Source organism: Micromesistius poutassou, assembly GCF_964030765.1.
Source record: "Micromesistius poutassou genome assembly, chromosome: 11".
NCBI lineage: Eukaryota > Metazoa > Chordata > Actinopteri > Gadiformes > Gadidae > Micromesistius > Micromesistius poutassou.
This window is the reverse complement of record NC_140281.1, coordinates 13,139,287-13,161,786: the sequence shown is the minus strand read 5'-3', so window position 1 is coordinate 13,161,786 and position 22,500 is coordinate 13,139,287. Positions and strand designations below refer to the sequence as shown.

Genomic DNA, 22,500 nt, shown 5'->3' with positions numbered 1-22,500 from the left:
TCAACCAGACAACGGGTGTGCCTGATTAGTAGAGAGATGCTTTCACATCATGCTCAACCTGAGGGCTATTGGAGAGATTTACAGGAACAGCATCCACGTCAGCAGGAGCACAGTCTTCTCACCTGTAGCCAAACACAACGGTGAAAGGATGGGTGGGAGGGTAGATGGATGGATGGATGGATGGATGAACACACTGATAAATGGATCATGGCACATCCCAGATTAAGCCAGTATGGAATGCCTTGGAATAATTAGAGCTGATTTACAGCGTGTGGCATGCACCAACCACGGGGCTAAATCTTCAGCACTTGGGTTTGCGGGAGAGATCTGGGTCTGATGGTGAGCGTGTTGAACATGATTCAGGGCCGAGGTATGTGGGCTGAGCAGAGCTGAGCCAAGCGCTGGAATTCAGCATGTGTTCTCCACCCCTCAGCCGAGTCCACAGGGAGCCCAACCATAGTGGAGCGCTCTCTTTCTGTGTGTGTGTGTGTGTGTGTGTGTGTGTGTGCGTGTGCGTGTGTGAGTGTATCTCACTCACCCCGGTGCAGAAACCCACTGTTGGACCGACTATTTGTAATTGTCCTCATTTTAATATTCTATGCTTGGGGATCTGAACTGCTGCACAAGTATTATTTCCCAATTTGAGGTTGGAAACCTTTTTTTTGTTCATTTGTTCGTCCTTTTTTCAAAGTGGAAATGATGTTAAAAATGCTATTTATTTTGAGCTGGCGCCATGGAGCTGACCTTGCCCAGTTAGTTTTTCAAGTTTTAACCGCCATTCCTTGACATTTATTAAACATAACAGCGCTTAAGGATATTGCACACACACCCCTACACACCTTGTGGTTTGCCCAGCTTAACCGCAGTTCTGCTGGGCCGGTCACTTTGCAGCTTGCATTTGGTTAGCTTAAATTCCTCGCTCCTTGGGCACGCTACAATCTGAGACGTTTTCTTTTAAGGGTGGGGTTGTAGTTCCCGCTATTACCAAATACCTCTTCTGGCTACACGCACTCCCTTTAGAGTGCACAACGATGTTGGAGGGAAGGGATTTCCATTGATCCTTTCCATGCTAGATTGATGGCTGGATTTATGTGTTGATATCATATTAGCACAAAACACAAATAGAAAATGACAATATATGAAAAAATATATGATTTGTAAGATTCAGTTATGCAATAAGTGCAATATTTAGGCTTGTGCAGCATCAGCTTAAGATCCTTACATTAAGAACCCTAACAACACCTGTCTTTGATTAGAAGGGCATACTGGAAGCCTGTGTTGTCTGCTGCAGCAGGATGAAAGCTGTGTTTTGATCTGGCCCTAACTCGACACAGAGCGGGATAATGGAGAGAGCATATGAATTAATGGAAAGAGCACGTGAATCCGGCCCGAATTTCCAGTAAAGGCCAAGAGGTATTTTACCATTCTCTTGACCCTCTCATTGAAAATGAATTAAAAACGTTATTAATAATTACACATCATAACCAGAGCTGTTCTTCAATTGAGTTAAATTCCCAGTACGTTGTGTATAGTAGCTGCAGCTCCACACTGGTGATTCAAGTAATCTAACACTGCTCTCCTGCCTCCCCTTCCTACAGAGGAATAAAGAAAGAGAATGCCTTGACAGATTGCCTTAAGTCAACACCGGCTTGGTTGCCAAATTACTCCAAGAGATTCTGACAGAGAAACTAGCTCAATGGCTAAAAGTACAGGTGTTTAAAGGTATATCGTATATTGGATTAAAATATTCACATAAACCTTCATATCAATTTGCTGTAATAAAACGCACCAAGATTGGCTGGTCTTCAACGTAAACCTTACATGTGAGCAGATCTCTCTACCCTACTGGCGTGTGTCACCACGGTGAATCTGTTCCCACAGCGAGGAGAAACCCATGCTGTATCTTCATCTCTCTGGTCACTTTCTTGCACACTTTGTGTCTTACGGGGGGTTATTAAATATGACTCGGCGGTGAGAGAGGGCTCAGGGGAGCAGGGCTCTCTCAGACCCATGCCGGCGGGCTGTCAGTCGGGCTGCCATGGCAAATAATTGAGAAGCAACGATATGGCTGCTCACACCGTGGAGTAATTAAACCGTTCCTGCGTGGCCCCGGCGGCGGGGGCCGGTGGTACTGGGGCCGTCGATGGCCCCTGGGGTTCACACGGGGCATATTGTTAAGCAGGGAGGGATTCATTAAAACATCTATGTGGGCTCCAGAACGTCTGATGGGTCCTGGCAGAGCCTTAATGGTTCTGGTCGGATAGACGATTGGGCTGTTAGACCCCTGGTTGGTTTTTATCACCTGTTGTACTTGATGGATGACCACGCTTGTTTCCCTGGCCTCAGATCAGTAAGATAGACATCTTTTTTTCTGGATTTGGTTCAGAAGAATTATTTAACAAAGAATGTTGCACTTGGTTTACAGCCAACGTTTATCGTTGCACAGATTTTATTGCGTCAGATATTCCTGTGTGAATGCATTTAGTATTTTGTACCATCTGAATATCATTCAGTATGTTTACATGAACATTACAATTATTACTTTTACCTAATATTAACATAACCGGGCTATGTAAGTACAGTCAGTTGCTTTAGTATAATTTGTTTCTGAAGTTACAGTTATTGGGAGGGTTCAAAAGCAAGTGTTTCTCCATTTTGATCTCCCATACAGCCAAGTAGTTTAAATTAGAAACTCAGGTACCAACCAGACCATTTTCTGCCTACTAAGTGTTTTTTGCCCACATACAGCAAAACATCACAGCATACATCAAAAAGACCACATTTGTTTTGGTAGCTTTACAGCTCACAAGCTGTGGTGTAGAGGTGTATTATGGCCCATGGAGCAGGGTGGGAAAAAGAGATTTCCAGTTCAAATAACTAAGAATATTTAAGAGCTATTGCCAGTATGTGGGTAATCTTTTATTTCTTGTGGTTGATTGTTCAAATCTGTCCCGTAAAACCACTCTTTGCTTTCGACTTGGACAAGTAAACAAAAAAAGATGTTGAGAGTGTGTTTCTTGTTTAGCAATACTGAGACTATCGTGCGTCTCTGGTGTGTGATGAGGCACGGCCAACAGGAAGTGCCGGCCAAGATAATACAATCCTGCGGGGATTCGAACACACAGATTTGTCTTTTTCCCACATAAAGTTGTGGCCATTAGTATTCCAGCCTCATATCTCTGGGGCTTCCTTTCACACTTCCCTCCTCTTTGTGCTGGGTTACCATGGCAGTCTCCCTCGGAGGGAAGACTAGCCCGGTTGTTGTCGTGGGGGAAGACGCACACCATGGCTCAGGGGCACCACCAGCCTGCCTCCACCAGCCATATCTCAGTACCTGGAGTCTAGCTAGGTGGCGCACCCACTGGTATAGGTTCTGGCAGCATGACGTTCATATACCGGTTACTGCCTTGCGCAAGGGCACCATGATAGTAGTTCCTTATCGAGAAATTCGGGGGAATTCTTGATTCATCACTGTGTGTATTTCAGGATGAATTGTTTATTTTGGAATTGCTTAAGTAGTTATGTCTCTTGCAGATTTGGTTATCTGCTTCTTTTGTCTTGCCAGCCCCTGGGAGATGAGCAATGGGAATTGCTCCACCATGGGAAATTAGCAGAGATATGTGGTGGTGGAGCCCCAGCTGAGCGGTAGTTGCTGCCGCGGTGGTTTGCTATCTGGTTCTCCAAAGTTGCCGTCGAACTGGGCAAACGATTGTATGGGACACAAAGAGCCCAGAAATTCAACCCTGGGATCTCAAACGGCACTGGGAATGATGAAGGGAGCCTGAACCGGCCCTTTCATACTGTAATGATGTTCTGAGTGACTTCCTCAACGTTTGTTATTGGTCAAAATGATCCTTGCATTTGACAGAGTGCTTTCATGCTATTGTTTTTTGTATTATTGCTCAGTTCCTCCGAGGACAATTTTAATGAATTTGCCCCTTCAGCATTGTAACCGTGGACGAGTGAATGGATGTCTTTGTTTGGGAGCGGCAAGCTCTATGGACAGTTAGCACAGGGAAAATGAACTCGGGCAGATACAGCGGCAAATGTTGACCTTTTCAAGAAATCTGCTGCTTTACATTGTCACGTTGACTGACATCACACTCGCCCCCAGAGACGCCAAGAAAGACCCTCATTGTCTCTCGCTGTCGGAAAAAGTTGAGACCCCGAGCCAACTGTTGCTTTTCCATTATAAAGGAGTGGATGGCTTGGCATAATTACAGCATCAATCCACTTCCATTTAGGCCCCTATGCTTCCTGTAAACTGAATCAGTTTGTCATTGCAGAGAGAAATTGGATGCAGTTGAAATGTTCCATGAGTCAATACTTTCCCCATAACCTCAGCGGTTTAATTTGAATGTGCCATGTGTCATCTCTGGAGAATTCCTCTTATTGTCGTGATGCGACGCTGAGGTGACCACAGGATATTGGTTAAATACTCTTATCCATTCCTTTAATGAATCCAGAGCATGGCTTGAGCTGCATCCATGGACAATAGCATATGTAGCACACAATTGCACAATAGCACATACACACGGCGTGTGTGTGTGTGTTTGTGGATGCTCTTTGTTACAAAAACAAACAAGAATATCTTTTTGCGATCCAAGTAGCCATTGCCAAGCCGCACCGGTCAATGTTAGGAATCGCAGGACAAAGCCTTGTTCATTGCCCAGTCCTAAGCAACCATTCTCATTAAAGCTGGAACATGATTAGGCAGAGAAGGACTGTATTGTATCAGTATTGTTTCCACTGTTTCCAGGTGTGTGGGAGATCAGATTTATAGCAGGAGTATAACTGACATCAGTGGCAGTTGAAATCAATTCTTCAATTCAATTCTTCTTTTTGTGGAGTTGAAAGCCTGGTTCAGCGTATTTAACATGACCCCTTTTTCATTGTGTGTTCACCGATTCACCTGTGTCCTTACAGGCTTTTCCATATTTAATTTCAGCATCGCCGATGTTTGGTAAGAAGGGACTTTCTGAATAGAATCCATTACGACAAGACTGGAATCTAGTGCAGTCATTTTGAAAGGCAGCAATAACATTTTTGTTGGATCCTGCAGAGGTTTATGTAACGTTTTTGATAATCCATTTATATTATTTTGAACAATTGGATCTTTGGAAGAAAGATGATGGAGAAAGTAATAGTGAACAAATTGTTAGTGCGTGTGTGTGTGTGTGTGCGTGTGTGCGTGTGTCATCACGACCCCCCAGCCAAGTGCCCACCAGCACCACAGGCCCCCAGAAAGGCCAGGCGTGCTGCGGACATATGTGTGCGAGCGCCGGCATCATGAATAATTGAGTGTAAAGCAAAGGGAGCCGGCTTCTGTAACCCTAGATGTCCCTGTCCCTCTGCTCCATGCTGCTTCCTGTGTGGGATCAGCACAGTAAATAAAAAAACAAAGATGAACCAAAAGATCACCCCCACTGGACCCCCGGTCCAACCAATCGGAATAGAAGAGGGATGAAGGTTGAGCGGTACCTGGGTGGGGTGGGGTTGGGGGGAGGGGTGTCCACAGTTGACCTTTGAGCTCTGGGGAGCCAGATTGTGCTACTGGTCTTGATGGACGGACAGACACACGCACACACACAGGGTCCGTATCCCCCTACCCTTGACGTGTGTATAAAGGACCACTTATTAACAGCGCTTTCCGCCCAGGGAGATCAAATTCTCAAAACCAACACACACACACACACACACACACACACACACACACACACACACACACACACGTACATGCATGCATGAATGCACTTACACACATGAACACACATATGCGCAAACACACACACACCCTACCACCACCACCACCACCACCACCACAATCTCTTTCCTTCCGTCTCATTGGGTTCAGAATCAAGTAAGGGATGGCCTTGGAGAGAGAGAGAGCGAGAGAGAGAGACGGACAGAGACAGAGATAGACAGAGAGAGGAAGAGAGAAAGACAGAAAAAGATAAAGAAGAGCAGCCCACATTAACCTGGCTTGCCCACTTCCCCAGCTAAGCCAAGTGTCAGCAACTGCTAGAGGTGAGGTGTGTGTGTGTGTGTGTGTGTGTGTGTGTGTGTGTGTGTGTGTGTGTGTGTGTGTGTGTGTGTGTGTGTTTGTCTGGGGTCCTCTTCTGCTGCAGACAGCATACCTTTGTACGTGTGTAGTAGTCTTATCTATTAATATAGATATAGCAGAATCAGTGTCGCCCAGGCTACACACATTGTAATCAATAAATGTGTAATCTACATTGTAATCACTCATATTTATTGCATATTCTCTTTTTGATTTGAATTAAATGTTGACTATTTATGCTGTTATCTTACTATGGTTGTAGATAACAGAAAATGTCTGTGTTAACAGATTCTTTCCAGAACAACAGCCAAATGTGCTCAACATACTATGGATGTGGAGACTCTGCTGGTTTTTGCCTTTGTGTGTGAATGTTTAATAATTGTAATAATTTTGCTATTGTATTATGTTTTTGTTTTAAGTTATGAATAGAAATGTAATTTGGCTCCTCCTTCTAGAGAATTTAATTATACAGAGTAGACAAATTTATTAATGTGTTCATAATGAATGATATCTACTTAGACTGCTATATGAATAGAGCCGCATTGATCCTATACTTGAGGTATTATTGAGATTTCTGTGTAAGATTTCGTGTGTGTGTGTGTGTGTGTGTGTGTGTGTGTGTGTGTGTGTGTGTGTGTGTGTGTGTGTGTGTGTGTGTGTGTGTGTGTGCGTGCGTGCGTGCTTGTGATCAAGGGAGGTTGGATTGGGGGGGGGGGGGGGGGGGGAGGGGCATCTCCGGTAGGGACGGCAACAGCACTGCCCAGACAGGAGCCAACAAAACTGCACAGTCAATGTGTCCGTGGGAGGAGAGAGACCGAGAGAGAGCGAGAGAGAGAGAAAGAGGGAGAGAGAGAGGGAGGAAAAGGGAAAGTGAGAGGAAGGGAGACAGGGTCTTTTGTTCTCCTTCACACATATGTGTGTGCTTGTGCATTTGCAAGTACGTACATACAAAAGCATGTGCGTACTTTCATGTGTGCATGCACGGTTGTTTTCTTTAGGGGTGGTGGGGGGGGCATAGAGGGTCCCCTTGGGTACAATGGCTGGCGGTCCCCTCGGGGCCCCTCAGCAGAGGGGTCCCTGGCCAGATTTCTGAGCTGACTCCTATGGAACAGAGAGCCGGACACCCACTTACTGTTCCTTCTGATGGAGCCTGTGGGAGGTGTGCCTACGTAAACTCACACAGCAGCCCCCCCCCCCCCCCCCACCACCTCCCTCCTCTCCTCCTCTCCTCCTCTTCCTCCACCTCCTCCTTCTCCTTCACACTCCCCATGATGACAAGCCGTTGGCACAATGAGCCATTTGGACCGCAAGCCAATGCCTGTACTGTCACCAGAGAGAGAGAGACAGAGAGGGAGAGAGAGAGGGAGAGAGAGGAAGAGAGAGGGACAGAGAGAGAGGATAGGAGAGAACAGAAAGCAACCTGATCAAAGACAAAAGGATTCAACCATCTTACCAGAAAGTTGGCAGGATCTCGGCTCTGTGGTTTAACAGGTATGGCACTTGTGCGTGTGTCTGTGTGGGTGCGTGAGTCTATTGATTGTGCAGTAGTAATGCTGTTGTTTGTATTTACTATTTAACTACTACTTAACTATGCTTCCAGTGCTGTGAGTGCGGGGTAGGGTTGTTCGCGTACGTGTGAGTACATGTAACTTGGACGACCGGTGTAGGAGACAAGTTGTTTGTCAATGATTGTCATTTTTACAGCGATAGATAGTTAGCGTGTTGCTATAACTTGTGACTTTCTCCAATGGCCTGTGTCAGAACAGACACAACAGACACTTGGTAGTACTACACACTACAGTAAGTTTGTAGTACTACACACTACAGTAACTTTGTAGTACTACACACTACAGTAACTTTGTAGTACTACACACACTACAGTAACTTGATAGTACTACACACACTACAGTAACCTGGTAGTACTACACACTACAGTAACTTGGTAGTACTACACACACTACAGTAACTTGGTAGTACTACAGACACTACAGTAACTTGGTAGTTCTACAGACTACAGTAACTTGGTAGGACTACACACTACAGTAACTTTGTAGTCCTACAGTAACTTGGTAGTACCTCACACTACAGTAACTTGGTAGTACTACTACACACTACAGCAACTTGGTAGTACTACAGACACTACAGTAACTTGATAGTATTACAGACTACAGTAACTTGATGGTACTACACATGACAGTAACTTGGTAGTACTACAGTAACTTGGTAGTACTACACACTGCAGTAACTTGGTAGCACTACAGACACTACAGTAACTTCGTAGTACTACACACTATAGTAACTTGGTAGTACTACACACACTAAGGTAACTTGGCAGTACTACAGACACTAAAGTAACTTGGTGGTACTACACACTACAGTCATTTGGTAGTATTACACACTACAATAACTTGGTAGTACTACACACTACAGTAACTTGGTAGTACTACACACTACAGTAACGTGGTAGTACTACAGACATCAGCGGCCCAATTTGCTGTGGTACGATCTATGTAGAGTCAATGATGTGCTACGTTTGTTTACAGCCATCTTGGGAAGAAACTTTGAGTGAAAGAAGGCATTGGTTTAGAGTGAAAGAGAGAGAGAAAGATAGAGAGATGGAGAGAGCGACAGACTGTGAGAAAGCGAGCATAAGGAGATGCTGATAGGATCTATGCTTGTATTGTACATTGCTGACCTTACAGATTGAGAACTGGCTGTGAGTTTCATCCGTTTATCATTGTTTGTGTGTGTGTGTGTGTGTGTGTGTGTAATTGCACATGTGTGAGAGTGGCTGAGCCAAAATGTGACTGTGTGTGTGTGTGTGTGTGTGTGTGTGTGTGTGTGTGTGTGTGTGTGTGTGTGTGTGTGTGTGTGGGGGTGTCTGTATGTGTGTGTGTGTGTGTGTGTGTGTGTGTGTGTGGGACAAGACTCAAATGACACAATGGTACAAAATCCATGGCTGTGGCTGGACTGGGATTTCCAACCACAGTGATCCACACTGGCTCTGACAGGGCTGTCTCTGCCCTAATCATATGTAATATATGTTCCTGGATTCACACCAAACTGCGTCCTACCTGTGTCTCTGAGCGGATTCAAGTGGAGTGAAACAGAAGGAAACAACAGCTCCCGCTAACCGTAGGCAAACATTTGTTTTGCAAATGACTGTTTGTCGGCTCGCCCGTGTGTTTGTGTGTCTGTGGGTTTGTGGGTTAGTGTGTGTCAGAGGAGGAATAGATGGTTTTAAAACGTGCGTGAGGATGTGGCATCATCGGCCCGGTGTGTTTTTTAGGTTTTCCGCGCTCTGAGCCTCTCCGCTGAAGCTCAGCAGTTTTGATCTGCTGGTTCTACATGGGACATCCTTTTGGCACACCGTGGTCCCATTGGATATCCGTTTAAAGAGTATCATCTATCACTGTGTTTGGCCCTCGATATGGCCATGTTCACTGTAGTGAGTAGTTACGGCAATGAGCAAGGGTACCTTGGAGACACAAACGAGCAGATATGGAAACAGGATGACAGATTAGGCAAGGTCCTTTCTTCCTCGTTCCACGATTTCATATCCACTCGGATTAAGCCTTTGATACAAATACGAAGGAAGGAAGAGTTATTAAGCAACTTATTAGACCACTTTCTTGAATCCTTAATACTGATTGATCAATTAGGGCAATCAGAGGTCTGTTATTTCTGTATAACAGTCCATGGTTATTGACGCTAATTCCAACTGTAGAATCGAAAGTACAATTTCTTTCTGCAGAAATAATAGAATCATTTTTTCTGGTTATATCACACATCAAATTATTGATTTCTTTAGTAAGTTTCCCTGTATAAGCGAGATAATGACTGGCTCGCTGTACATTATTCCGTTACATAATGTCAACCTAAGACAATAAAAACCAATAAGACAAATGAAGATTAATCCTCTAACAAAGATTAGTTTGTTTTGTAATTGTTAAATGCTAATTAATAGAAAATACTTGTACGTTCTTAAAAGAGACATGGACATGGTTGCTTCTTTGTTAGGTTCTTTGGTAGTAAGGCTCATCTCTGCCACCAGATAAACCAAATTCCTACACTTCTTAGATTGGATTGATCAAAGTACAGTACTGGGACTTTAGAGACATAACTAAATCCCCAGGTCTGTTAATCTGAAAACTGGCAAGACCTGTTTATGTTCTGTAAAACTTACTGTCAAAGTTTGTGCTTATGTGTGTGTGTGTGTGTGTGTGTGTGTGTGTGTGTGTGTGTGTGTGTGTGTGTGTGTGTGTGTGTATGTGTCTGCACTGTATGCGTGTGTGTGTGTGTGTGTGTGTGTGTGTGTGTGTTTGCTAGTCTTTTCCCCAACTCCCATGACTCATTGGATGATGAATTTCACACCTTGCAGCCTCCGGGTAGCCATGGTAGCATGACCCAGCTAGACCACAAACACAGATGAACACATGCGTGCAGTAACCTTGCAATCTTTAAATACCGTTGGTATAATCCCTTGTGTCTGCTGAGAATCTATTGTGTTTTGTGTTTGCACAGTCTTGTCTCTCTGTCTGTCTGTCTGTCTGTCTGTCTGTCTGTCTGTCTGCCTACATTAAAGAAAACTCACATCTACAGTTGTGTCTGTCTCCTCCAGACAAACATCAGTCCTTTAAATATTCTAAATTGCGATTGAACACAATAACAAGTTCCACAAGTTGTCTCCATAACAACTTTGGCAACACCCCTGCACCAATACCTGTCATGTTACCTGTGGTAATTGAAGATTTGTCAATTTCTCAAGTAGTTTGTGGTGGTTGTGAGTGGTTGTCTTTTACTGACTTTGTAATGTGTCTGTCCTTACCTAAATGTGTTGGTGTAAGCTGTGTGATTGGCACACACAGCCTACGCCAACACAATATATCACATTGTATGACATTACAGAGCTCATGATGCATTATGTAACGAATATAATGATTAAACAACATGAATACAGAAAGCATTCGTGGCTTCCTTAAGTCACCCTTACCTACTGCACATAGCAGGAACAGGCAACACACATGGAGTAGGAATGAGTAGTTGTGTAAATGTTTTTAAAGAGGTGGGGGGTGCCAGAGAGGGTCGAGGCTCTTCATGAGGTACGGTGGGCAGTACAGTTTTGGGGTCAGGGTTCACCTGAAGGGAAGGGTCTGGTTCGGCCTAGTCACACAAATCCAACTATAGATTAATATCGAAAGTCTGATTGCAGAAAAGCTCAAATCTGTTCTTTCGCTTCATATTTTTTTCAACTAATCATGTGGCTGGTAGCAGGGATCTGCCTAATTGTCCATTAACATCGAACACAAACTTGGCCAGCAGTTGTAAACAATAAAAAAGTGTCTGTAAGGGTTTCAGAAGGGTTTTCTGAATCCCAGAATAGCTCTGCCATATTGAAAGAAGGAAAGAAGCTTGTTCTGTTGGTGTTGACGGGGAGAAGAGTCCTCTTATTGATGGTGTTGCTAGGCAACATACCAGGGTGAAGGAGTGGAGCATGTGATTCAATGTGGAAATATTAATATGGCGACATATCACGCAATGTCCTCGGGAGATATCTATAGTTCTGATTGCATGCAGATAAAATAAAGCAATGGATACAGTATTATCATACAATAATACTCTGTGGCAGACCAAGAATGTCATGCAACCTAGTGGACTTGAACCTGAGACCAGGGCAGCTTGAGGCTCATGACTCTCAGGTGTCTTGGTACAGTCTTGCACCCCTACTCCTCCGCTGTAATGTGGTACTCCAGACACATGGGGACACACCACCGTGGTAACAGGTGTTTATCTGAATGCTTATGGTGAACATGGAAAGGTTTTCAAGCAAAAAAACTTAAAAAACTACTTGCTAATGTGTGGGAATATCCCTCAAGGGTATTTCCATGTCACAATTAATCCTAATTAAGATGTGGCAAAGTTAATTAAGACGCCGCCATTGGCTCAGGAGGCATAGCTGGGCAGTCTGGTGACTGGTCTGGCTGAATCCCTGGCTCCTCCTAACTCGGTGTTGAGGTGTCCCTGAGCAGGAAACCTAACCCTAACTGCTCACAGCAAACTGGCTGTTGCATTGCCTGGTGGACATCGCTGTGTGTGTGTGAATGGGTGAATTTGATGCATAAGTTGCATAGGGCCTTGAGTGGCCACCGGTAAAACATAGAAAGAGATAAATAGAAGATATAGATACACATGCAGTCCATTTAGTCTGTTTAAATAACAGCACATTGTTGTTCAATTTAACACTGTCAAAACAAAGTGGTTCCACAGCTGTTGTGGTGCATGTGGTCTATTTGCTGGTTTAACTAGTGAGGCACTGTGAAATCTATTTATAGTCCACACATTAGGTTTAACTGGCAAGTATAAATGAGGGTCTACCTTCACCCCCTGTTCACCTTATTTGGTAGTATTTTTTTCTCCAGGAAACCAAAACCATAACAAAGTCTGCATCAATGGTTAGAACGGCCCATTCCAGTCTGTTTCATTCCAAATAATTACACATTTGGGAATTAAGGAGACAAACAAGCGGTCTGCTTTGCATAGGAGTGTGCCACAGTCCGCTAGCCGCACAAAATCCTATCTGTTGTTGAATGACTCAGGTCTCTGACCAGACCTGTCAGTTGTACAGTTGTACTAAATGCCTGCAGGGGGTGCTGGCCACACAACTATATAACCCTAAAGTGCTGGAGGAACATTTAATACAATTTGTCTTATAGTCTACTCAAAGAATGTCTCCATACCTTCCTGCCTAGTGTATTTACTTAAAACATTTAGTATTACATATATGATGATGAAAAGTGATTATTACGAAATGTGTTATGATAACTTTTAATTACTTTTCATTTGTCTTCAAAGATCCCTATTGCAGTTCCAATGAGAAAATACTTGAATTGCAGTTTAAATATATTGGTCATTCTTATGGGCATATCAGCATGAGTGCAGTGTTTAGTGCAGCCCCTCGACCCTACAGAAGCGTAACATTTCCGACCCCCCTCTCCATCGATGTTTTGGGTGGTCTCCCTCCAGACAGACGGCCCATGGTGTGAAGTAGGATATCATGTCTTTTCTTTCATCCATTCCCATTTACAGAAAACACAGTAGCACAGACCATCTGTCCTCATCCATTAAGGGGCTCTTCCTTCTCACCAGCAGGCCTGTGGCTGTGCTGCTAAGCCCTTAATCTCCCTTAAGGCACTCAACCTCGCTAGGCTAGCTCGAAAACAGCGTGCAGACACCCAATGAACGATCTTCTCCAGGGTCCTGGCCCAAAAGGTTTCCTCTAATCGAACAGTCTCCTCCTCACATACCTTGAGGTGTGGTTGGGGGGCGTCGCCTGTGACTTGTCTTCTTACGGTGATGGTCTACGTCTATGGTGTGTAGAGGACCACCCACTCAGCCAAAATGGCTCAGGAGAGACGTAACATGTTGTCCGCAATGTCTTATGAGAAGAGGTCACCTGTGTATTCAAAACAAAAGCAGACAATCGTTTTCTGACACCTTGCCTAGGATGTGTGTGTAAGTAGATGGTAGAACAAGGAAAACCGGAGAAATCGAGAATGAACACATTCTCTTCAGATGTGTTCATTGAATGAAAGGCCACCTGCTCATCTTCCATTCCTTGAAATACCAACGTTCTTTATCTGTTCCTTCTATGAAGTTGTGGGATGACAATGAGGTTGATGGGGGGCTAATTGTGCAGCATTTGAGTGTGTACGTTTGTGTGTGTGCGTGTGTGCATGCGTGTGTGTGTGTGTGTGTGTGTGTGTCTGTGTGCGTGCGACTAAAATCCAGATCGAAGGACTTAAATGAGCTAAAGAGAATTAACCCTTTTGTCACCCTTTTGATCAAATAGACCTTTTTTTTGTACCACCCAAAATCGAATCGGAACACCAAACACGGCAAAAATATTATGCTTCCTTTTAATATTTGAACATTTTTGGTATTTGCCCCATACACAGTTGACATGCATGTGTCCGGAATAGAACCACGGGTTGATTCTGTGAACCGAAGCGTATCTCTGCTCTAGGAAGGCCTGTCCTGTTGTCGTGTGCTCACATGGCTAACAGAAGATCTTTATTTAAAGCAGGGCTACTTAACGAGAGAGAGAGAGAGAGAGAGAGAGAGAGAGAGAGAGAGAGAGAGAGAGAGAGAGAGAGAGAGAGAGAGATGTGTACCTGTCTCTCATTAAGACCACATTAAGACCTAGCTTGACCGGGTGCTCTCTCTCTCTCCCTCTCAGTGGGACAATGCTTGTCTTTCTTGGCGGTTCTGTGTCAACAAAATGAATAGCGGTGGCTTCCGACCTGTTACTCTGAAGACACTGATACTAATGCGGGTCTCCCTGGATTAGCCCAGTCCGCCAGGAAGCATGGATTCCAGGCAGAAGACAAGTGGAGGGGCTCATCCACGAGGAAGGAGTTAGGGGCCAATGTTGAGTAGCTGTGTCGTGCCATGGCATAATATAGCTGGAGTCAGAAGGGGAATATGTGTGTGTGCACATCATGGGAGGAGTGTTAAGTTGGGTCGCGGCTCGTGTCTGTGGGCTGGTGGTGGATACAACTCATGTGCTGCGGCACTGGAGAGTAAGTAGAGCTTTTCTTCAAGTGGTTGTCTTTAGTGCGATGTGTTCTTTCTTCTCCCAACTATCTACACAAAGTGCATGACCACAAAGTGTGTGTGTGTGTGTGTGTGTGTGTGTGTGTGCGGGTGCATGGGTGCATGCGTGCCTTGCTTCCAAATGTTATTTTATTATCTGAAAAGACGTACATGTACAACATTTAGAAAGTTTCTAAAGTTCTTATATGAAAATACTGATTATTATTCAGTATTAAACTGTGTTGTTTGAGTACACAGTAAACAACACAGTACACAACACACAGATTGATAGAGTAGTCATAGTTGGCTCTAACTTCCAACACAGCATTTCTGTTTCAATTAGTACCATTCTCAAAGTCATGAAATCTGACTTTGCATAGGATCACCTTTATCAGACTTGATCAGTATTAGGCTAATCCCCTTAAGACACACACACACACACACACACACACACACACACACACACACACACACACACACACACACAGACACATGCACACATACACACACACACACACACACACTCCTAATGTCCTTTGATTGACTTTAATCTTACTCACCCCCACCCTCCTCCCCTTGTCCCTCACCCACAGACTCAAGAAGCTCTTGAAGACTCCCGCCACAGCGTACACGGACTGGGCCCGGGAGGAGAAGGGCCCCACCCCGCCGCGGACCCCCTGGGAGGGCACTCGGGGACCTCATGGCCGACCCGCGGGCCTTCAGACCCGCACCCAGACCGGCAGGACGGGCCGGGGACGCTTCTGAGAGCGGAGGATCGCTGCTCTCACGCCGGACCTAGCTGGGCTTGCCAGTGGGAGTCTGTCCACGCCACCAAGCAGGACCAGCAGGAGGCCGCCGGGACTCACCCGCGTCCTCCCGGCTGCTGCAGGAAGAGAAGCCCTGAGCTGAACTCTGTGGAGCTTTCTAAACAGCAGCAGCAGCAGCAGCAGCAGCACCGTGCCCTTAGAGAATGTAGCACAGTGCAACCGGAGCCCCATCCAGAGACACACAGGAAGGACTGCGGCTACGGCCGGCCCGGGTCACAGAGCCTCTGCAGGGTCACACAGACCCCGCTGGGCAGCACAGAGGTGTGCGGGTCACATGGACATAGCCCACACGGCACAGACAGCGCCGCAGACAGCGCCGCAGACAGCGCCGTTGGCACTGCGGAGGTAAATGCCACGTCCCCAGCCCTAATCGCTGAGCCCCCCTTGCCCACGCAGAGTAGAGAAAGCCCACAATACACCAGGACAGAGTATGTAGGACGCTCAGATACCTGTGCCGTACAGATAAACGAGACAGAGAGCGGCGTCAGAGGGACGTTCGAGAATTCCGGGTTGCTCTCATGCCGGGGTGCTCTCATGCTGACGCATGAGAGCACAGATGTAGAAACACAGGCCCTATGGGAGCAGGATGTTGAACGAGGAAGCATTGAACCGGTCGGCTCTAATTATGTAGATAACTTTGCTGATCCACACATAGGCAACAGGGAATGTACCGACAGCCACGTCCAGTGTAAACAGGAATGTGGTATCGAATGTGTGGTTACGATAGATGAAAGCGTTGCAGACATAGATAGCATAGAAGTGTTTGACGTAGAACAACACGATTTGTCTGAGAGTATTGGGACAGAGAGTGTACCAATTCACGAAAGAGAGAGTGATTTTACATGCAATTTATCTGATGGAGATTTGACTGACCTCCTGAACTCGACAGGGGCACACAGCTATCACCACACACCTGGTGACACGAATCATACAAACTGGTCTAGTACCACTACAGAGGTAACAAAAGCCCAGGGTACAACAGAATCCCCTCTACCACAAAATACAAACACAGGAATTCTAGACACACAAGCACAAATTGTTTCCTCATCAGACAACTTGGACAGTTGTTTTTCTAGCCCAACAGAGGAGAGGCTGAGTGCCCAATTGGATTCCCCCCCTCAGCTCTCTCTTTGTACGGATGCTACTGACAGCTGTGTGGTTGACCCCGCAACAGAGGTAAAAAAAGCATCAGGGACGGTCAATGAACTTGGCTCCTCCATCACCTTCTTGGCTGAGGCTGAATCCCTTTTCTCTTTCGGCGGTGGTGCTCCAGACCTAACCGGGTCTGTTCCCCGGGCTCCCCAGAGAGCTGCTCCCGGGTCCACCTCCGTTCACGACACCCGGCAGCGCAGGGAGAAGCGACCCGGACGCCGACGCCGACGCCCCCGGGGCTCCAAGGCGTCGCCCTTGCAAGTTCCGGATCCAACCCAGTGTTCGACTCCCCAGAGGCTGGAGAAGGAGGCCGCTGGGAGGGATCAGCCCGTCTCCCTGGAGCTGTTTGAGGAGGTCCAGGAATGCTCTGTGCTACCAGGGCCTGGCTCAGATCAGACACCGCCTGACAGAGGTGGAGCATGTTGGGAAGTTCTGCCGCCACTCATAGATAAGGCGTTAGTTTCCCCAGAGTGGGAGGTGCTAGAGTGTCCCTACATCCTTCTGTCAGAGAGCTCCGAGGGGGAGGGGAGGAAGGCACAATCACCCTGCCCTCTCCCTTTACAACACAACAGGGGAGGGGAGGAGAGCACAGAGGCTGCAGGGAGTTATGTTTGTTTTGACCAGAGAGAAGTTCTAGGACTACAAAACCCCTCGCTGTCCAATACTGACACGGCAGACGCGTGTGAGAGCATCGATGTTGACGTCAACGCTAGAGAATGTTTCAGTCACCTGGAGGCCCTTTCTACTGTGTGTTGGGAGGTCGAGGAAAGTCCTGCAGAATCCTCAGTCTTAAACCCTGATTCGTATCACTGCAGAGAACACCCAGGTCTGGGTCAAGGGCCGGTTCCCCTGTCCAATAGAGAAAGAATTTGCAGTTTAAATGAGCAGTGTGTAAAACTGCTGGAGAGCCCAAACAGTCCCACAGCCCCCTGGAACGCGCCGGCCTCCCTCCCTGCGGTCTCCGACTCCAACAACAACACAAAGGCCAGAGCAGGAGGAGCAGACGAAACGGAGAGCACTGGCTGGTCCTCCAACGGAACACAGAGTAGCTCCGATGCCACTGAGAACACAGTTTGCATTACAGTCGAGGCCACCACAACAACCCCGACCTCTGACCTTTTGGAGTGTTCAGAAAAGCTCCGAGAGGTTTCTGATGCGTTGCCCTCCCCGATGTGCTGCGACCGCTACTGGAGCAGCGAGGACTCGGCTGTGTCCGGTCTGGGGGAGGACCTGGAAGGCCTAGCTCAGGAGGAGGACCTGGAAGAACAGAACGAGAAGAGACTCCATTACATCTCTGATCAGATAGACGGCGGGTGCAGGGATGTTGGGGAACGGTCAGGCTCAGTCACACAGAGGGCCAGAGACCTTGAACCTTTGGTGTCACAGTTAGAGCCAGCGCTGCTAATGGACAAGGAATGCAATGAGGAGCTGAATGATTGCAAGAGCAGGCCACCTGACTACACAGAGTCCTTTGAGGATAACTTTCTGGCAGAGGAGCGCCGACAGCCACAGGAGAGCGGTTCCCAATGTCCAGCGCAGGTGGGTCAAATTTCCAAAGACCCATCCCCATGCCTTGACATTGCTACAATCAGAAGCTTAGATCCCATTCTGGAGGCAGACCGTCAGGACAGCTCAGTGGTGTCCGAGAAGGATTCACAAGTAAAAGCACCAAAAGTGGATGACATGGGGCCGGTAGAAGAGGAGAGGAGTTTAAATGTCTCATCTGGGAACCTGACACCATCTATTCCCGAGAGTTCATGCTGCCAGCATGAGGTTGAAGAAGAGCCCTCAACTACCGCTGAGATGAAGGCCCAGGGTCACGCCCCAGTGGCTGAGGTGGATGACCTAACCACCACTCCTCTTCTGAGGCCCGGCGGAGAGAAGCTCTGCAGACCCATGACCATGACCTATGACCCCACATCCTACGGTGCAGAAAGCAGTAACAATGAGGAGGACAAAACGAGTAAGAAGGGCAAAACAAAGGGCAGCCCGACAGCCAACAAGGCTTCTAAGTTTTCTGTCTTTGCCAAGATGCCCTCATTCCGAAAAGCCAAGAGCGTGAAGGGATCCAAGGCAGAGGAGCCTTCCAGAGAGTCACCTGAAAGAGGAGAAGAGTCAGCTCCTTCCAGGACGCCTGAGTCCGAGCAGAGTGTCCATGAGGACAACTCAGACGAAGAGGCCCTTGTTAAGGGAAGCAGCAACCTTGACCAGATGGTAACGCAAACCTGTCCTTTGAGACAGGGCGAGTCCGAAGAAGAGAGCTACGGCTTCTTCCCCCCTACACCCAGGACACGCCACGTCCAGCAGCTCTCCAGCAACGGGGCTCCGAGCGAGGCCAACGGAGGCCCCCAGTACCAGGACGGGCCCCACCTCCAGCAGGGGCAGTCGGCCGACGGGCAGGCCTACAAGAGGAGCAAGAGCAACGACAGCCTGAACAGCAACATCCGCATGCGCTTCGCCCAAGCCCACAAGTCCCTCTCCAGCCTGTTCGAGTCTCGCTCCATGGACAAGGAGAACGAGGAGCACCTCAACTCAGCCAACGAGGGCGATTTGGGGAGAGCCAGACAATCCTGGAGGAGGCTAAAGAGGGCCAAAGAGGTAGAGCTGCTGAGAAGGGCTCTCTCGGTGCCGGAAGGGGACACCAGCAGGACTGGGAGTGGGGAGAACCTTGATGACTCGTCCGTTCAGGACAAGGTGAGCATCCCTGGTTCCCCCACCTCACTCAGGGCCCTCCGCCACACCGATCCCCTCTGCAAGAGGGGGGTCCCACAGGGGGACACGACAGATATCCCCCACGGGTGCAAATCCGAGGGCCAGAGGAGGAAATGCGCAGCAAACGGCTTGCCAATCACATCACCCTCATCCTCAGACGACTCGGAAGCCACGCCCATAAACGGACCTCACTCACCCATCCACCCGTCTGCTCTGGTCAGCCTGTCCCACCAACGCCACCCGCCTACCGGAGTCCCATCGTCCCCTCCGGCCGGGGACAGCCTGACGGAGGGCCCTCTGCGACCCATGAGCCCTAAGCCCAACAGCCCCAGGCCGGCTGCCCAGCGGAGGGTGTTCCGTTACCCGCACTCGGCGAAGGCCAGTGTCCTCTCCTCGGTTCGTCTGGGCCAGTCAATCAGTGTGGACGGCCTCTCAGACCCTCCTGAGAGGCCCAGAACCCTCAAGCCCACCGCCGGGCCCCTGGGCCTCTCCCTCAGCCCTCTGGAGGGACCCGAGGACAGCGTAGACAATCAGTCCCTCACCAGCCTCCATACCATAGGCTCCATCAATGAAATGGAGGTAAGAAGGAGTTTACTTTCCCTCCCCGTACAATGCAAATTGTTAACAGATTTTCAATTTAACACCCCTTGCAGTGTATGTTGTGTTTTCGAAAGCTTTGCTGTGATCACGCACAACTAGTAAACATCAAAGTAATCCAAAATATACAGTAAGGTGACAGAAACAATGACAAACAGAGAACCAAAGCCTGCATTGTAAGTCTAAATCTGATTGGGACGAGAGGCAGTGCGCTCGCTGTCTGTCACCATTAGCTTTACAGCCCTCTATGGGCATGAAGGTTTCAGGCCCTCTGTGATAGAACGCCCTGTCAGTCTTTTAGCCTCTGGAGTGACATCATAAATCAGTGCAGAAGACAAAAAAGTGCTGAACCAGGAGAGAGAAGGGGTGCCATGCTGCCGGTTGAAGAATTTTTTACGCCCCCCTTTAGAGCCGGAAAAAAGTCAGGAAAAAAGTTGTCCATCTGTAGTCTGCCCTCCCTGCCTTGGCTGTGTGTGTGTGTGAGTGTGTGTGTGAGTGCGAGTGTGTGTGTGTGTGTGTGCGTGTTCGTGTGTGTGTGCGTGTGTGACCGTTTGCGTGCACTTGCGTGTGTGACTGTGTTTGTATGTGTTCTAGCATGGTATTTATGTGTGTGTGTGTGTGTGTGTGTGTGTGTGTGTACATGTCTAACAACTAGTGTCCGCGTGCATGTGAGTGAGTGGCAATCGGTGCGTGTGAGCATGAGTGTAAGGCCGCCTGTATAATCCAGACATCTCAGGGAGTAGCTGTGATTGGAGAGAACGAGTCTTTCATTCCTCTGTGGGAGAAATGATAATGAGGAGGGGGAGAAGCAACAGAGAAAAAGCCCGGGTCAACGCTCCCTCTCTCCTCCGCCAGGTCCCAACTGTGTCTCTACAGGTCGTGTCTTCTCAAGTGTCCATAGTACCAACCCCCAGCCAGTTCGCTAAAGGGCTGGTCACGTTCCTTTTGTAGCCAGAAGGGGATATAACTGGACAGCTAGCCCCCCCTTGTGGCGGCTCGGAGGAACCATCAGGGTTACCAATCAGGCTGCAGTTATTTGATATGCGTAGCGCGTGCGGTGACATGTCTAGTAATCAATGCTAACCTCCTGTGGATGTACAGAGAGACATTTAGGTTTGACATTTAGGCCAGACGCACCAGAATAGCTCTCTGCTGGGTACTGAGTCAGCTTTGAAGTGCTTCCTGGTGGACTTAACTGTTGCCACAGCTAAACTACTACCAAAGTCTATTTATAAACCCACTGCGTTTGATCCGTCTAACCCATTAACTGTGCACTCACAAGGAACCCCAAACGCCCAACCGCCTCCCCGCCCTGGTTCGGCAACGCAGGCTCCCGGAGGCCCGGGAACAAGTGGAGGCCGTGTCCCCGGCTCCCAGGGTGCCCGGGGCTGGGCTCTGGCCAGGCCCAGATAGGGTCGGAACCACGCTCGGGCCTGGTCCCGACTGCCTCGGGACGGGGCTCCAGCCGGGCCCAGACAGGCTCGGGGCCGTACTCCGGCTGGGTCCGGACAGGGGCGGGACGGGGGCCGGACCGGGGCCAGACAGGGCGCGGTCAGGCCCCCGACACCGCCGCTGCCTGGACGACCTCTGGATGGAGGAGGAGAAGTGGTACAAGCGCAAACGTGCCCGGGCAGCGCGGGGGAGTCTGGGCCAGCTGGACCACGTGCTGACCCCCCAAGACCAGGACAGAGTAAGATGAAGACACAAAGCTAAGACCAAGCACTGAAAACAATGCACTGCTCTGGAGGCCGCCGCCCAATAGCTCTTCACTTTCCTTCTCCTTCTTTTCCTTCTTGTTCTGCCTGCGCCGCCGCCTCTGTTCACCTTCACCTGTCACTTCACCTCTTGGCCTCACCGTGGGGGGGTCTGTCATTGCCACGGATATGGGTTCATGGGATTATAAACTCGCCCCAATAGGTTGGGTTCTTCAGTTAGTTTCTCCTGTTGCTTTCTCTTTCAGTCCTCCCTCTTAGATCACACATGCATGCTCCTCCGCCTCACCTCCTCCTGTATCGCATGTTACGCTGCTGAACACGCTCACAGACTGGGCACCTTATGTCTGTCAACTGTGTGTGTGTGTGTGTGTGTGTGTTGCACGTCACTTCTATCTTATCAGTGTATCGTAGGTCATTTTTCAATTAATGCATGTAGAACTGCATCCGCTTCTGAGAGGTAGCGTCTGGTGGGTCTTTGCTGAGACACCAGGCTTGATTCCAACTCACCCCCCACCTCTCTTCCCTTCATGCAGGCCAGAGCAGGAGTCACCTTGGGGTCCCTGGAGGATTTTCGGGGAATTCCCCTGAGGGCCCACTGCTTCTCCCAGAGCACCCCCATTGGACTGGACTGCCTGGGCTGGAGGGGACACATCTCATACCCCTGTGAGTACCAACATTGGAATCATAGTGGATGTTGACAATATGAAATGCCTTGGTGCGATATTGTTTAGGGTTGGATGCTGTCCGCGTGTTTGATTTGGTGTGTTTTCGTTCATTCGCTGAACTGCTTTTACTGCTAGGCCCTAATGTTGATTACGTATGTGGATATTCTGTATTAATTGGC

The 22,500-nt window shown here is 48.1% G+C and overlaps 1 protein-coding gene across 1 annotated transcript in view; it reads left to right on the top strand.

Moving 5' to 3' along the window:
* The window catches only part of LOC311355320 (uncharacterized protein), a 91,140-nt gene that overhangs the window by 20,521 nt on the left and 48,119 nt on the right, over positions 1-22,500 (top strand). The window contains exons 3-5 of the mRNA XM_084475077.1: positions 15,247-19,923; positions 21,224-21,631; positions 22,190-22,319. Of these exons, the coding sequence (XP_084331203.1) occupies positions 15,247-19,923; positions 21,224-21,631; positions 22,190-22,319 (5,215 nt within the window). The remainder of the gene's footprint in view (positions 1-15,246; positions 19,924-21,223; positions 21,632-22,189; positions 22,320-22,500) is intronic.